Source organism: Cynocephalus volans, chromosome X (genome assembly GCF_027409185.1).
Source record: "Cynocephalus volans isolate mCynVol1 chromosome X, mCynVol1.pri, whole genome shotgun sequence".
NCBI classification, from domain to species: Eukaryota; Metazoa; Chordata; class Mammalia; order Dermoptera; family Cynocephalidae; genus Cynocephalus; species Cynocephalus volans.
In genome coordinates, this window is record NC_084478.1 from 150922095 (window position 1) to 150940468 (window position 18374).

The window sequence follows — 18374 nt, forward strand, 5'->3', positions numbered from 1 at the left end:
CAAACAAGGTACTGTGATAGTGACCAGGAAAGGGGGTGTATTTTATATGAGGTCAGGAAAGGTCTCTTTGAGAGGTTAATTTTGAGCTCAGTCTACCTGAATAACAAGATATTGCCATTTAAACAATGATTGGGAAGAATAGCAGTCCAGGCAGAGGAATAAGCAAGTGCAAAGGCCCTGTGGCAGGAACAAACTTGGCCTGTTTAATGAACAGAAAAAAGGCTCACAAAGCTGGAATATAGTGGTCAAAAGGTAGGTAGGAAATGAAGTGGGCAAGATCCTATGGTGACAGTGGTCTGCCAACTTTTCCTATAAAGGGCAAGATAGTAAATATTTTAGACTTTGCAGGCCAGATGATCTCTGTCTCAGCTGCTCAACTCTAGTGTGAAAGCAGCCAAAAGCAATACATAAATTAGTTGGTGTGGCTGTGTTCCAACAAAACTTTATTTATAAAAACAGGAGGGGTACCAGATGGGGCCTGTGGGCGTAGTTTGTGGATTCGTGCTGTGGGGTCTTATAGCACATGGTAAGGAGTTTGAATTTTAAAATACATTTGGAAATCTTAGAGGGTTTTAAAGCAGGGGGGTGACATGATCTAATTTATAGTGTAAAAGTATCACTAGCTATCATGTGCACGGTGGATTTTCTTTGAATTAGAACCAGCCAGCTATTCCTGCATTCCTTCACATAGTTTGTGACAGTCACATTTGGCTCCCTGTCACTTAACACATATGCTTTAGACTTGTCTGTCTCTGAACCTTTGCTCGTGCTATCCCTTCTGCCTGGAATTCTCTTTCACTCCCAGCAGCACAGCTAAGTCCTCCTACTTTTTCCCCTGTTCTTTTATCTTGGAACCACTCTTCAGTTTGTATAACGTTGGGTCTCTCTATTATAGCACTTATATCATTCTGCTTTGTAGTAATATTGTTCGAAGACCTCCCATTTAGTGTTCATGATGCTTCAGACACTTTTAAAACCTTTCGACACATTTTCTCATTGAGTCCTGGCAGTAACTCTTTGTGGTGGATATTAGCCACAATTTTCCAGGTGATAAAGTTACAGTTGATAGGGCTGGGTAACTTGACTGAGTTCACACAGCTAGAAAGCAGCCAAGCTCAGATTGGAAACCAGCATTCCCCGATAGCAGGCCCTGAGAGATTATGCTCTAGCTGTGTCTTTCCCCCACTGGTCTGAAAGCTCCTTGAGGGCAGGGGTGGTGTTTAATTCATGTCTATGCCCTGTGCCTAGTACAGGGCCTGGCAAATTATAAGTGCTCTGTAAATGTTTATTACATTGAATTGGCTTCCAATTATGTGCCATCTGAGTTTTACAGACGTGCTATTTCAAGACCACTAGATGTCACTTGAGATGCAGAAATGTGGCTGGAGTTTAATGTGACTGAGATGATATTAAACAGCTTCTGGCCATTTTAACAAAGCAAAAGTGAGCTGTTCTTTGAATTATGAATCTAGTCATGCCATCTGTTTTCAAGTACTTGACCATGATTCCCTTGTCTTCCAGATGTGGTCTTGCATCATTTTCCTCCCTTCAGTGTTATTCATATTCTGGGATGCCACTGCTACAGCTCCTCACACTGCTATTTTTTCCTGTGTTGTCTGTAGTAGTTAAAACATTTGAGTACCTATTATGTGTCAGGTACTGTGCTAGACTCTGGGGATACAGGGATGAATTGAGACATGGCCTTTACCCTCAAGGAGCTCACAGTCTTTTGGGGGAGACTGACAGGTAAATAACTATACTGTGCTAATTATATTATAATTAAAGGACTCTAGGAAGTGCTGCAAAAGCACAGAGGAAAAAAATGCTTCTGCTTAAAGGGGTCAGAGAATGGTTACTTCAGAACTTGAAAAACAAGTAGAAAAAAAAATGAGGGAAAGCATCTTTCAGCCAGAGGCAACAGCATGAGCAAAGTTGTGAAGGCTCAGAAGAGGACAGGGACGTGGGGAGAGGGGTAGGCGGACATGGCTAGTGTAGGGTCTGTGGAAGAGAGTGATGGGAAGCGAGGGTGGAAAGGTAAGTTGCAATGGGGGGTAGTTTAAAGAGAGTCTTGAATGCCACACAAAGGACTTTAGACTTGACCCTCTGGGTTGTAAGACACTCTCAGTCTTTTGTCGAGGGAGTAACCCAGTGAGTCCCACGCCTTATACAGCTAGCTCTAGGGGACACCTGGGTAGCTGGAAAACGTTCCACAGCAGACCTGGTGAATCTGAATGAGGGCCTGCATTTGAGCAGTTGGGATGGAAAGGAGAGAAGAGCTGAGAGACAGTGTAGAGGAAGAGTGAACAGAGTGGGTGAGTGCTCGTCTTTAGCAGGTAGAGAGGAGTCAAAGAGAACTTCTTAATGAAGCTGTTACCTAGGATATGGAAAGCAGGAATTTTAAGCAGATGAAAAAGAATTATGAAGAACCAAGGCTAATGTCTGTCCATTAGCCTATGAAAAACTGTAATCGGACCCTCTCTTCAGTCATCACAACAGAAGGTTGCCATGAGAGCTGCAAGGTCCAAACACATGCAACTCCCTCCCGGAATTGTATCGTGCCAGCTTATTTTGGGAACTACCTAGTAGTTCTTATTCAGCAACTGGGGCAGTGTTGCTGTCCCTGACCCTGCTCAGAGAGCACTTATACTCAGAGAAGACAATGCTATTTTTCTGAAACTGGTAAGTGGGATTGCAGGAAGAGAATATTAAGACAACCTACTTGTCTTAGAATTCAAGCTGTTGCTAAGGAAAGTGGCAGGAGCCAACAATGTAGAGAAGCAAGAAAACATGAACCATGCCATAGCTTCTGTGTTGAGAAAAGTAGTTGCCTGACAATGTGCATATGTGAATAGACCTTTTTTTGGCTTCGAAATCTCATTTGCTCTTTGTGTTTCTCCTTTAGGGTTGGTGTTGATTCAGACCAAGAACATTTGGTAAATATGCATTTGTGTTGTCCCTGGCATTTCTGTCAAATATGTAGTCATTTGGAAAGAAAACAATCTACTGTAAACTTTACACCACTATTTAGATCCTGTCCTATTTGCCTTTGATTTAACTGACATCTTCCTGGGCTTTTATCACTGTTCCATAGAGACAAAACCAAATTTTAGACAGTTGTGGCTATCAAGGATGACAGCTTTAATATCTGTGCACTATCCTGGGCTTTTGCCACAGAGGAGAGCAGTCTCTTAAGCACTCCTGGGTTTTCAAGTGGCTGCTCTGGCAAAGGGAGCTTTTTTCCACTTTGGTTTGCGCATGAAGACTTATTTCTGATGTAATCTCCACTCCAGCTGCTCTTCCTATGTTACTTTCAAATTAGATGATCAGCAGCTGCCCTTGAGAACTGCCTAGAAGTTTTTCAGTCTTCAGCCAGTCTCCCATGCCTGTTCAGGGAAATGCACTTTCTTACTCTGTGCCTCAGCCTTGGCCACAAGGCTTGCTTCCTTCCTTCTGTGTGTCAATTTCTCAGTTTTTCCTATGAATCTGAGCCAGTTGGATTGAGTGCAGCGTAACTCACTGCCTTCTCTAGACTGACCACCCTTTCCTGGTATTTTCCATCTGCTTTTTAATGGTTTCTGAGCACCAGGGAATATGTGACTCTGTACTAGGCAACAAATGAGAAATCACAGAAATTAAGTTTTTGAAAATGGAAAGCATCTCTTTCAAAACACAATTCTTTTTCTTGTCTGAAACAAGCCCTGATATATTTGTCTTCAGGGTGTGGTTTAAAAAATTTGATCAGATTCATTTCCTAAATGCTAATTTTGTTAGCTATTGAGTGATGAGTGCATATGTGTGTATGTTATATAGTAAGTACTTTCCTCTTTTGTGGTCAACACCTTAAAGTAGAATTCCATGAGCTTGAAATACTTGTACAAAGCAGGCTAGATAAATTCCCATAATGCCATGCTGCTAGTGTCGTGTCCAGTGGGTAATAGCGCCTTAGTGCCTCCACCCCTGTGTCAAAACAAGAATAAAGTCATGCTACAGCTCACAAGACAAATGCTTGATCACAGTCTGCATGAGACTCCACCAGCTGTGTCACCTCTGTCACCACAGAGGAGAAATGGAAATGGAGTGACAGGGAGAGAGCCAGATATGTGAGTACCAATTGTGACATATAAAAAAAAATACCATTTTCCCTTGCCTTCAAATCCCTATGGATGTCTTGGTTGCACTGTCTACTCAATATTTTGAGTGTTCACTAGGAAGCACAGAGGAACATTATAGTACATATGGAGTGTGTGGCGGTTGGGTGTACGTGCAGGTGTTTATGTGGTGAGGGGATGGTGAGATTTACAGAGGAATCACTCTTCAAGAAGTGGAGGCACTCACACCTACACCTAACAATGGGAAAAGAAATGCAGTAGGCATTCTTTGGCTCTTGGAAGCCCAGATAATGTTCTCAAACATTTTTATATTGTGTATGTGTTGATACATGTTGAGAGAAAACGTAATTTATTTTGAGGATTAAGAAGGACAGGAAGGAGCCAAAACCCAGAATCTAAACTTTGTGCTCTTAGGAAATCATGGAACCATAGAACATTAGTGCTGGCAAGGGCCTTACAAATTCTCTAACCCTCACATTTTATACATAAGGAAATTTGGGCCCAGAGAGGGAAAGGGACTTGCCCAAACTAGTTAATGTCAATGAGCCGAACTGGAACCAGATCGTGTAACTGCTGACTACTGACAGCACCGTGTTCCAAATAAGGACACAGTTTATATTTTGGGAAGCTGTTTTAGAAGATGCCTGCTTACTGTGTTAGTTTTCCTTCCTAGCCGGCTAGGCTTACCATGGAATTTCCCTGCTTGTTTTCATTTTGCAAGTGTTGTAAGAACATAGTAGCATCTTTGAAAATGCCAGTTATTTTTGAAACCCGTGGCAACTCCCAAAGACAGAGATCTTTTCTACTTAAGGTGCTATTACATTGGTGGTATAAGTCTTTCACATTTAGGAGGTGAATTATCCCACAGTATAAATGACAGTAGATTCATGAATTAGCAAGCAGCCTGAGTAATAGAGGTGTTCAGAAAAACATTTCAATTTCTTATTCCAGAGCTGCAATATACAAGCTATTAAATTTCTAATGTTACCCATGTTGGAGAGTATCTTATATGTAGTAGACTCTATTTCTGGTTCCGCAAAGGAATGGCTCTAAATAAATGTTTTGGTACCTTTGTGTACCTATTGATTTATGTATTATTTGTCTGCAGGGTGTTCCTGAAAATGAAAGGAGAACTACCAAAGCAGAGAGTGCTTGGCTCTTCCGGATATGGTACAACTTTGATCATAAGTATCCTTAATTGAGAAAAAAATGATAGTATGGACATGAGTAATTACAGTTTAATGGAACAATTGTTTTGACCATTCCCTTCCTGAAGTATAATATAAAACCTACCTTTAGTTTTCCCTCTCCCCATCAGTGTAGTGGAGAAGGAAACCCACACAAACGAATTCTTCTGCAAGCCCAGGAAACTAGTAGGGGCTGTTTACTGCAGAAGCTGGCTGTGTGAAGTTAATCGAGAGTCCAAATGACCTCCTTTCTTTAATATATAGGTTTATTTATTGAGCAAACTTTAATACATATTGTCCTTTAGTTAATTTAGTGAATCCTGAAAAAGATATTTGTTAGTTCTTGTCAGTATACTTGCTAGGGTGAAAGAGGAAAGACTGTCTTAGGGAAAAGCATGAGAACGATATTAGAATGCAGTAATGTTAGATACCGCAGTGTGCTGTGATATGCCTTTTCTCCCTTGACCTTTCCAAAGACTGGGAGATTCTCCTTTCCCTTCAGAATGCCACAAATAGCTAATGTTTTCATTTTTTACCAGATTTCCTTCTTGTGCCATTTTAAGTCTTTTTCATAGTTATACTTTGAGTACTGTTGATATTCTATAGCCTGTTTAAATTATGCCTTTTAAAAAATATTTTATCACTATTAAAATTTATTTCTTATTTGAAAATTGAAGTTGAAAAAGGAGCCATGGAGTTATTTCAAGCTAAGATTTATCAGTAAATGAATCACAACTTGGTTTATGTTACACTGAAGCAAATTTGAGACAGCCACGTAAAACAAATTTTTTCAATTTTCTGATTGAAGCCTTGTGTATTTAAGAAAAGTTCGGTTGACACTTATGATTAGAAGCTACTAGTTATTATATTCCATTTACTAGATTTTTGAATTCACTTTTTGCAAGTACTTCAAAATTAAATTACTGTATAGAAGTAAGAATGTAAGCATATCTGTGGTATTAAGACTCCCATTAGGGAGAGAGTCTGGCTCTTTAAAATTGTTTAAACATTATGTCATTACTTTTGGCGCCATTATCAACATTTTGGATATAAGCCACTCCCATATTTCTTGGGGCTTTTTCATCCCTCTGATTTCTGTAAATTTTTGTAATTTTTTTAGTATTTGTTTTTTGCATAAAATGCTTTGTGCATTTTCTGCATAATATACCAAATATTTAAATGATCCTAATGTAGAGAAAGGGTAAAATAATAGATTATTTTTCTGTATATTCTTATAGAAGTAAACACCAAGACTTCTTTGACTCAGTACTACCCTATTAAGTACTACTCAGCTGAAACCTGATCTTTTTCGTACCTGGTAAACTTAATTATTCATTAGTTTAGATTTCAGTTCCTCTGTCTAGCCAGATTGTTATAATTGAGATATTACTTGAATACAGTTAAGTACACAGATCTTAAGTGTACACCGTAATGAATTTTGAACTGTGTCTACACATATGTAACTACCATCTATCCCTCCCCACTCCCTGCAAAGGGGTAACCACATTCTGACTTCCATCAACATGGAGTAGTTTTACCTGTTTTTGATCTTCATATACTATGTATTCTTTTGTGTCTTCTTTCACTCAACATATTCTAATTTATCCATATTGTATTTAATAGTAATTCATTCTTTTTTATTGCTTTGTAGTATTGCATAGTATGAATATACCACACAGCTTTAATTTTTAACCGTTCTACTGTTAGTAAACATTTGGGTTGTTTCTAACTTTGGGCTATTACAAATAAAGGTAAATATTTATGTATATACAAGGGTACTTCAAAAACTTCATGGAAAAATAGAATTAAAAGATAAATCTTTCCATGAGCTTTTTGAGGTGCCCTTGTATATCTTTTGGTGGACATAAGCACTCATTTCTCTTGGATGTATACCAAGGAGTGGGATATAGCGCAAGTGTATGGTTAGCTTTAGTAGATATTGCCGACTGGTTTTCCAGAGTGGTGGATGGTGAATTCATCTTCACTCCCACCAGCAAGTTAAGAGAGTTCTTGTTGCTCCACATCTCCACCAAAACTGGGTATTTCTTAGCCCTTTAAATTTTAGCCATTTTGATGGGTGTGTAGTGATGTTTCATGTGGTTTAATTTGCATTTCTCTGATGACCAGTGAGGTTGAGTACCCATTCATGTTCTTTGGCCATTTGGATATCCTCTTTTGTGAAGTATGTCTGTTCAAGTCTTTTGTTCATTATTTAACAGAGTTGTCTTCTCTTTTTCTTATTGATTTATACTTCTTTTTATATTCCTGAATTGGGCTTTTTGTTGATTATATATGTATTGTATACTTTCTCAGTCTGTAGCTTGCCTTTTCATTTTCTTAGTCCTGTCTTTTGAGGAATAGAAGTTCTTTTTAATGAAGTCCATTTTATTAATCTTTTCTTTTATGGTTAGTTTTTTTGTGTCTTACTAAATCTTTTATATCTCTAGGTTGTGAAGATATTTTTTCTGCTTTCTTCTAGAACTGTGATTGTTTCAGCTATCACATTTAAGTCTTTGATCCATCACAAATTAATTTTTGTGTGTGGCGCGAGGTATGGGTCAAGATCTATTTTTCCATATGGATATCCAGTTGACCCTGCACCATTTACTGAAAATACCACCTTTATCCCACTGAGTTACAGTGGAGTCTTTGTTGTAAATTACTTGGCTGTGTAAGTGGGGGTCAGTTTCTGGACTCTCTTTTCTATTTTTCTGTTTTTATACCAATACCACACACTCTTAATTACCATACTTTATAGTAAGTCTTGCTATCCAGTGGAGTAAATCTAGGTTTGTTTTTCTCCAGCATTTTCCTTGGCTACTTTAGGTCTTTTGCATTTTCCTTTAAATTTTAGAAACATCTTGTCGAGATACACATAATACACACACTCATGCACACACAGAAAACTGTTGGCAATTTTATTATGTTTGTATGAAATCTGCGGATGAATTTGAAGACAATTAATACTGAGATTTCCAGTCCATGAACACAGTATATCTCTCCATTTATTTAGATCTTTTTAAATTTCTCTCATTAATGTTTTTTACTTTTCAGTGTACACGTCTTATACATCTTTCATTAGATTTATTCCTATGTTTTTGATTTTTTTTTTTTAATGCTATTACAAATGGTACTTGTTTTAGTCCGTTTTGTGTTGCTATGACAGAATTACCTGAGACTGGGTAATTTATAAAGAAGAGAGGTTTATTTAGCTTACGATTCTGGGACAGCGGCATCTAGCACAGGCCTCAGGCTACTTCTACTCATGGTGGAAAGTGGCAGGCAACAGCAGGTACAAGCAGATCACATGGCGAGAGGAAGCAAGAGAGAGAGAGAGAAGGTGCCAGGGTCTTTTTAAGCAACGAGCTCTCGTGGGAACTAATAGAGTGAGAACTCACTCATTAATCCCCCTTCCCCCAGGGAGAGCATTAATCCATTCATGAGGGATCCGCACCAATGACACAATCAGTTTCCAACACTGCCACATTGGAGATCAAATTTCCACATGAGTTTTGGAGGGGACAACACATCCAAACTCCATCAGTACTTATTTTATTTTCTACTTGTTTTGTTAACATACAGATACATATTTGGATTTTACATATTGACTTCGTGTTTTTGATTTTTGTATATACAATCAAGTGATCTATGAATAATAGTGTTTTACTTTTACTTTTACAATCCGTTGTATTTCTTTTTGTGTCTTATTGCACTGGCTGGACCTCTCCAGTGCAGTGCTAAATATAAGTGATGATACTGAACCATTCTTGTCTTATTTCTGACCTTGGGGAAATTTTTCAATATTTCACCATTATGATGTTAGCTATAGACTTTTGGCAATATCCTTTATTTATTTTTATTAATTAATTAATTAATTTATTTATTTTTTAAACTTTATTTTGTCTATATACAATGTGGTTGATTATTGTGGCCCATCACCAAAACCTCCCTCCTTCCTCCCTCTCCCCCCTCCCTCAAACAATGTCCTTTCTGTTTGCTTGTCGTATCAACTTCAAGGAATTGTAGTTGTTATATCTTCTTCCCGCCCCCCTCCGGGTTGTGTGTGTGTGTGTGTGTGTGTGTGTGTGTGTGTGTGTGTGTGTGTGAATTTATTTATTTATTTTTAGCTCCCACCAATAAGTGAGAACATGTGGTATTTCTCTTTCTGTGCCTGACTTGTTTCACTTAATATAATTCTCTCAAGGTCCATCCATGTTGTTGCAAATGGCAGTATTTCATTCGTTTTTATAGCTGAGTAGTATTCCATTGTGTAGATGTACCACATTTTCCATATCCACTCATCTGATGATGGACATTTGGGCTGGTTCCAACTCTTGGCTATTGTAAAGAGTGCTGCGATGAACTTTGGGGAACAGGTATACCTTCGACTTGATGATTTCCATTCCTCTGGGTATATTCCCAGCAGTAGGATAGCTGGGTCATATGGCAGATCTATCTGCAATTGTTTGAGGAACCTCCATACCATTTTCCATAGAGGCTGCACCGTTCTGCAGTCCCACCAACAATGTATGAGAGTTCCTTTTTCTCCGCAACGTCGCCAGCATTTATCGTTCAGAGTCTTTTGGATTTTAGCCATCCTAACTGGGGTGAGATGGTATCTCAGTGTAGTTTTGATTTGCATTTCCCGGATGCTGAGTGATGTTGAGCATTGTTTCGTAGGTCTGTTGGCCATTTGTATATCTTCCTTAGAGAAATGCCTACTTAGCTCTTTTGCCCATTTTTTAATTGGGTTGCTTGTTTTTTTCTTGTAAAGTTGTTCAAGTTCCTTGTATATTCTGGATATTAATCCTTTGTCAGATGTATAGTTTGCAAATATTTTCTCCCACTCTGTTGGTTGTCTTTTAACTATGTTCAGTGTTTCTTTTGCTGTGCAGAAGCTCTTTAGTTTGATATAATCCCATTTGTTAATTTTCCTTTGGTTGCCTGTGCTTTTGAGTTGACTTTAGTGTATGGTGAAAGGTGTGGGTCTAGTTTCATTCTCCTGCATATTGATATCCAGTTCTCCCAGCACCATTTGCTAAAGAGGCAGTCTCTTCCCCAGTGTATAGGCTTGGTGCCTTTGTCAAAGATCAGATGGCTGTAGGTGTGTGGTTTGATTTCTGGATTCTCTATTCTATTCCATGGATCAGTGTGTCTGTATTTATGCTAGTAGCATACTGTTTTGGTGATTATAGCATTGTAGTATAGTTTAAAGTCAGGTAGTGTTATTCCTCCAGCTTTATTTTTTTTGCTCAGCGTTGCTTTGGCTATGCGTGATCTTTTTTTATTCCATATAAATGTCTGGATAGTTCTTTCCATTTCTGAGAAAAATGTCAGTGGAATTTTGATGGAAATTGCATTAAATTTGTATATCACTTTGGGTAGTATGGACATTTTCACTATGTTGATTCTTCCAATCCAAGAGCATGGGATATCTTTCCATCTTCTTGTATCCTCTCTAATTTCTCTCAGCAGTGGTTTGTAGTTCTCATTATAGAGATTTTTCACCTCCTTAGTTAACTCATCCTAAGTATTTTATTTTTTTGGTGGCTATTGTAAATGGGCAAGCTTTCTTGATTTCTCATTCTGCATGTTCACTATTGGAGAAAAGAAATGCTACTGATTTTTGTGTGTTGATTTTGTATCCTGCTACTGTGCTGAAATCATTTATCAATTCCAAGAGGTTTTTGGTGAGGTTTTAGGCTGTTCGATATATAGGATCATGTCATCTGCAAACAGGGACAGCTTGACTTCATCTTTTCCAATCTGGATGCCCTTTATTTCCTTCTCTTCTCTGATTGCTCTGGCTAGTACTTCCAACACTATGTTGAATAGGAGTGGTGAGAGTGGGCATCCTTGTCTAGTTCCTGTCCTTAAAGGAAAAGCTTTCAGCTTTTCTCCATTCAGGATGATATTGGCAGTGTGTTTGTCATATATGGCTTTAATTTTGTTGAGATACTTTCCCTCTATACCTAACTTATAGAGGGTCTTTGTCATGAATGAGTGCCGAATTTTATCAAATGGTTTTTCAGCATCTATAGAGATGATCATATGGTCCTTGTGTTTGACTTTATTAATATGGTGTATCACACTTATTGATTTGCGTATGTTGAATCAACCTTGCATCCCTGGGATGAATCCCACTTGATCGTGGTGAATAATTTTACGTATGTGTTGCTGTATTCTATTTGCTAGTATTTTAGTGAGGATTTTTGCATCTATATTCATCAAGGATATCAGCCTGTAGTTTTCTTTTTGGGTTATATCTTTACCTGGTTTTGGTATCAGGATGATGTTTGCTTCATAGAAAGAGTTCGGGAGATTTACGTCTGTTTCAATCTTTTGGAATAGTTTGTAAAGAATCGGTTTCAATTCCTGTTTGAATGTTTGGTAAAATTCTGCTGTGAATCCATCTGGTCCTGGGCTTTTCTTTGTTGGGAGCTTTCTGATAATACCTTCAATCTCCTTTATTGTTATTGGTCTGGTCAGATTTTCTACATCTTCATGGCTCAGTTTTGGTATCTTGTGTGTGTCCAGAAATTTATCCATTTCCTCCAGATTTTCAAACTTGTTGGCATATAGTTGTTTATAGTAGTCTCGAATGATTCCTTGTATTTCAGATGAATCAGTTGTAATATCGCCTTTTTCATTTCTAATTTTTGTTATTTGAATCTTCTCTCCTTTTTTTTGTTAGCCATGCTAATGGTTTGTCAATTTTATTTAATCTTTTCAAAAAACTAACTTTTTGATTCATTGATCTTTTGTATTGTTTTTTGGGTTTCAATTTCATTCAGTTCTGCTCTGATCTTAATGATTTCTTTCTGTCTGCTACCTTTAGGTTTGGATTGTTCTTGGTTTTCTAGATCTTTAAGGTGAAGTGTTAGGTTGTTCACTTGTCATCTTTCCATTCTTCTCAGGTGAGCATTTAATGCAATAAATTTCCCCCTTAATACTGCTTTTGCAGTATCCCACAGGTTTTGGTATGATGTATCATTATTTTCATTAGTTTCAATAAATTTTTTGATTTCCTGCTTGATTTCTTCTTGGACCCATATGTCATTAAGTAGAATGCTCTTTAGTTTTCATGTGTTTGTATAGTTTCCAGAATTTCATTTGTTCTTGATTTCTAGTTTTAATCCATTGTGGTCTGATAAAATACATGGGAGAATTCCAATTTTTTTGAATTTGTTGAGACTTGATTTGTGACCTAATATGTGATCCATGTGCTGATGAGAAGAATGAATATTCTGAGGTTGTGGATGGAATGTTCTGTAGATATCTGCCAAGTCCAAATGGTCCAGAGCATTGTTTAGGTCTTGTGTTTCTCTGCTGATTCTTTGCCTAGATGATCTGTCCAATACTGACAGTGGGGTATTCAGGTACCCTGCTATTATGGTATTAGTGTCTATTTCCTTCTTTAGGTCTAATAGAGTTTGCTTTATAAATCTGACTGCTCTGACATTCGGTGCATACATATTTATTATTATTATGCCTTCTTGATGGATCAATCCTTTTATCATTATTTAGTGGCCCTCATTATTTATTTTTATGGCTTTTAGTTTAAAGTCTATTTCATCAGATATAATAATAGCTACTCCAGCTCACTTTTCATTTCTGTTTGCATGGTAAATCTTTTTCCATCCTTTCACTTTTAGTCTATGTAAGTTTTTATAGGTGAGGTGGGTCTCTTGAAGGCAGCATATAGTTGGGTCCTCCTTTATAATCTAATCAGCCAGTCTGTGTCTTTTGATTGGGGAATTTAAGCCTTTTACACTAAGAGTTGTTATTGAAAACTGTTGATTTGAACCCAGCATTTTATTGATTATTGTTTGGCTGTCTTAAGTGTCTTTTGGTCCTTGCTTTCTGATTTACTGTTTGTTTTTGGTATTTGTTGGTTCCTTACGTTGTAGATAAACTTTCTTTTTCTCTTCCTTGTTGCCGTTTTTATTTTACTAGTGGTTTTTGATTTTTCTTGGGTTTTTATGGCAGTGGTAGTTATTTTTCAACTTCCAAACCCAGTACTCCCTTGAGAATTTCTTGTAAGGGTTGTCGTGTGGTAGTGAACTTCCACAGTTTTTGTTTGTCTGAGAAGTATACTCTTTGCCCTTCATTTCAGAAGGATAGCCTTGCGGAATAGAGTATTGTTGGCTGGCAATCTCTGTCTTTTAGTATTTTGAATATATCATCCCATTCCTTTCTGGCTTTTAGGGTTTGTGATGAAAAGTCTGATGTTAGTCTGATTGGGGCTCCCTTATAGGTGATTTGATGCTTCTCTCTTGCAGCTTTTAAGATTCTCTCTTTGTTTCTGAGTTTTGCCAATTTGAGTATAACATGTCTTGGAGAAGACCTTTTTGGGTTGAATACGTTTGGGGATCTTTGAGCTTCCCGAATCTGAAGATCTGTGTCTTTTCCTATACCTGGGAAGTTTTCTGCCACTGTTTCGTTGAATATGATTTCAATGCAATCTCCTTTCCCCCCCCCCTTCCTGGAATACCCATGACTCGTATATTTGAGCACTTAAGGTTGTCTGATATCTCTCTCACATTTTCTTCAATGCCTTTAATTCTTTTTTCTTTCTTTCTTTTTTTTTTTGTCTGCCTGTGTTATTTCAAACAGCCCATCTTCAAGGTCAGAAGTTCTCTCTTCTACTTCTGCAAGCCTGCTGGTTAAACTCTCTGTTGTGTTTTTTATTTCATTAAATGAATTCTTCAGTTTGGTAAGCTCTGCTACATTCTTTTTCAGGGCATTGATTTCCTTGTACATTTCTTTTTTCAAGTCCTGTATACTTTTCCTCCTTTCATCATGTTGTCTAGCTGAGTTTTCTTGTATCTCATTTAGTTTCCTTATAATTATTAGTTGAAATTCCTTGTCAGATATTTCAAGGGCTTCTTGTTCTATAGGATCTAGAGCTTGAGAGTTATTACGCTTTGGTGGTATACTTTCTTGATTTTTCATATTTCTGGTATCTTTCCTTTGATTTTTAGTCATTGTGGCAGAGGATTTCATGCTCCACTGGTTTGACACTGTTGTCTGGCTAGGATGCTTCCGGGGCTGCCAATTTGGTATGGCTTCCTCAGTGTCTGCTCAGTTGCCCACTAATGCCTCAGGTGCGTTGTCACCTCTGATCTCTGGGGAGGTGCCTCTCTGGTCAGCATGCACTTGGCTGGGCTCGGGACGTCGTCGGGTGGTGGCAGCGAGGCCTACCTGTTGGGACGCATGCTGCCTCCACAGGGCACGTGGTTTCCGCCGATCTTCAGCTTCTCCCTTTGGGCACCTCTCTGTTCCACGCACATTCGGCCAGTCTGGGGATGGAGTTGGGTGGCCACAGCGAGGCCTACCTGCTGGGTCCCACGCTGGCACTGCAGACAGAGCGTGTGGTCTCCGCAGATCTTCGGCTTTTCCGGCTAGGCGCCTCTCACTATAGTCATTTTTAATTGAGAACAATGTTAGGTTCACATTTTAGAAAGTGGGGGATATGGCATATGAGCCTTTCTCCTTTTTCGTGCAATTCCCTCTTTTTTCATCTGAGGATCTTGTATTATCACATCTATTTTTAGTTTTACTTTTTGGAGAATAAATGAATACTGAAATGAGGGTCTATGATAGAGAAGCTCATGATAAATAGTTTTTAAAATGTCTTGAGACTTGACTTCCCTTTCCTCCTTATAGCTTTACAGGAAAAGTACTAACCTGATACTGAAGTTTCAACTTGTATTCAAGAAGTCAGCTGAATCTACAATAAATGATTAAAACCGTTTTTTATTACTATATTCTACTACTGGAATATTTCATCACTTCTCTGACCAGTATTTTTCTTTACTTTCTTCCTTATCTTCTTCAGTGCTAAATTTCGAGTGATTTTGTGTTTCTTTTGGTTTTAGTAAAATTAGAAAAGCAATATGATGTAGTGGAAAGGGCTCAAGATTTGAAGTCAAACCCATTTGGGGTAGTGGATCAGTCCTCATTTACTTGTGTGACTTTAGGTGGGTCATTGACCTCTCTGAGCCTCAGTTTCCATATCTGTGAAATGGAGATGATGATAAAACGTGCCTTTGCTATCACTGCCATAACACGGTAATGAAATGAGACTGCATGTGCAAGAGTCCTTTGCTATCCTCTGAAGTGGTTGGTACACCGTGACAGTGATTATTATCAAATGAGTTGTTCTTTTAAATGTGTGAGGAGAGGCACACATCTCTTCCTTAACCAGCACAGCTATCTGAAACCTCTGCTGACTCATAGCGGGCCGCCTCTCACGACAACGCTCCCTGCCTGCTGTGGCCCCATCGCCAGGTGCCTAACCAGCCCCCAGGCTTATGAAGTAAGTTGGTTTTATCCAAAAATGAAATTCTTCAGAAAGTGAAAAGTATCGGGCCGAGCCCGTGGCGCACTTGGTAGAGTGCTGCACTGGGAGCGCGGCAACGCTCCCGCCGCGGGTTTGGATCCTATATAAGAATGACTGGTGCACTCACTGGCTGAGTGCCGGTCACGAAAAAACGACAAAAAAAAAAGAAAGTGAAAAGTATCTACTCTGTGGTTGGGTTGCTAGTTTTTCATTTTATTTTGGTTTGGGTTTTCGTCTTCGAGGTATAAAATCCAGGAGAGGGAATTTAAGCATATTTTGCTCAACCAGAAAATACACTAAACTCTATAAAGATAATTCACAGCCTCTGAAACATCATTTGAAAACAAATATAGAATAGCACCTCGTCTTACTGTAAGTGATTTTAGCAAATAATTCTATCCATGCTGGCTTTCATTTACTTGCAGTATGTGGCCTGAGCTCAGTACTAAATGTGTATATTTTCTTCTACAAATGAGAGTTTTCACAGTTACGTTGAGAGCATTATAAAACTATTTTTGATGCCCCTAAAGTACAACAGATGTTTTGTTCTTTCACACGTACCAACTTTCAGATGTTAGGGAAAGTTTATCTGCTTCTGTTCCACATTGCTGGGAAGCATGAGCATATCTACATAGAATCAAGATTCCATAATTTTTCTTTAGTCACCAACATAATGATTGGTGATTTGATAAATACTGCAACTAAGAAAAAAAATTACAGGCTTGCTAACCAGCCTTTATTTTTAAATATGAACATTTTTTTTTTCACTTTTTTTTTTTTTTTTTTTAACCTTTGAATCTAAACCAACCCTTTAGAAATAATCTATGGCATCAAATAGGCTCCCCTGTTAACAAAGCCTACCAGTTTTGACTACTCGGATGCAACACTCAGGACCTTGAGTGGAGAAGGGAAGTTGTAGTAAAGCACTGTAGATGTTCACCACCCCCCAGCTCCCTGCGACCTCTTTTGTGGCATGTTAGAGCAGATCCTACAGTGTAGGGATGGAAAAGAGTAGGCAGAGTGTTGGTGGCAGCTGGGCTAGGGAGGAGCCCCCCACAGCTTTGTTTTGTGTTGAGTGAGTGCACATTTCTGGCAGACTGTGCTGGTGGGGTGGGGAGAACATCCCAGGTTGCCTTGTCTCCCTTCTGCATTGCCCAGGCTCCCCTCTCAAACGCAGTCTCCATTTCCCCTTTGCCCTGTTAGCTCATGTGACTCTGTGCAGAGGGGTCAGCCAGCTCTGTGGGTCAGGTGGTGAGGCTTGGCTTTTGAATTCCAGAGACCTACTTGCCATCACTAAAAGCCAAAAGAGGTCCACAACAACTGCGTCCTGTGGAATATGACACACTATTTTAGGAGTTTCCTAAGGCTGCTGTAACAAAGTTCCAGAAACAGAATGGCTTTAACAACAGAAATGTATTATCTCACAGTTGTGAAGGATAGGAGCCCGAGGTCAGGGTGTCAGCAGGGTTGGTAGCTTTTAGTGCTGTGAGGGAGAATGTGCTCTGGGCCTCTCTACTAGCTTGTGGTGATTTGCTGGTAATCTTTGGCATCCCTTGCCTTATTGATGCATCACCCTCTGCCTTCATCTTCTCGTGGGGCTCTTTCTTTGTGTGTGTTCTTCTACCTGTGTCCGGATTTCCCCTTTCATAAGGACACCAGTCATATTGGATCAGGGGCCCACTTTATTTCTAAATAAGACCCTATTTCCAAACAAAGTCACATTCACAGGTGCTGGGGTTTAGGACTTCAGCATCTTTTGGGGCGGATATGATTTAACCGATAATAGCTGTCAAACTTACTTTTTTATATTTTTATTGTTAACTACTTTTTTTAGTTATAAAACTAAAATGCTAACTGAAGGCTATAATAGTCCATTTGTTTAGTGTCTTTCTAAAATTATTTTCTCAAAGATTGCAAACAAACAAAAACTAACTAAATAAATGAAACTAAAATGCTCATGACCAAATATTCAAACAGTATGGAATGTACACAATGAAAAATAAAAGTCGCATTTCTCCCACCTAGATTCCCCAGAGGCAGTCTTTATTAAAGGTTTATTCTGGATACTTCCTGATATATTTTATCTATGCAAACTTATATGTGTGTATATATAGCTTTGTTATACACAAATGGGATCATAAATGGGTGTATTTTCCCACTACTTGCTTTTTTCCATTATTGATACATGATGGATACCTTTTCATGTGAGTACATTAGATCTGTTAACATTCTCTTTTTTCATGGCTATATAGTATTTAAATTTGGAGCTATACCAAAATTGATGTATTTAGTCTCCTATGGATAGACATTTAAGTTGTTTCCTTTTTTTGCTGTTACAGACAATATTTATGGTGAGTATCCTTTTACATATAAATTTACCCAAGTATATAAAAGTATATAGAATAGATTTTAAATGTAAAATTGCTGGGTCAAAAGACATGTATTTTTAAATTTGGTAGATATTGTCCCAAACCTCAAAGTTAATAAAGACATTAGAAAGTGCTGAAGAGCCTCTGCTGACCTGTGAATGAGCCACAGTGATTTGTTATGAGGGTTGCTGAATTAAGTGATAGACACGTTAGATTTACTGTTACGACTAGATTAGATAGGAAGGGATTTGGGCTGATTGGTGACATGGATTTGTTTTTCCGAGATCAGATGAGATCGGGCGCGTTCAGGGTGGTATGGCCGTAGACTGGATTTGTTTTTTAATTCACATTTTTTTGTCTTTGA

The 18374-nt window shown here is 38.4% G+C and overlaps 1 protein-coding gene across 1 annotated transcript in view; it reads left to right on the plus strand.

Annotated features, from left to right (window-relative positions):
* The window catches only part of SLC9A6 (solute carrier family 9 member A6), a 59390-nt gene that overhangs the window by 36904 nt on the left and 4112 nt on the right, over positions 1-18374 (plus strand). Inside the window, exons 13-15 of the mRNA XM_063083213.1 lie at positions 2903-2933; positions 5218-5297; positions 15512-15617. Coding sequence (XP_062939283.1) covers positions 2903-2933; positions 5218-5297; positions 15512-15617 — 217 coding nt within the window. The remainder of the gene's footprint in view (positions 1-2902; positions 2934-5217; positions 5298-15511; positions 15618-18374) is intronic.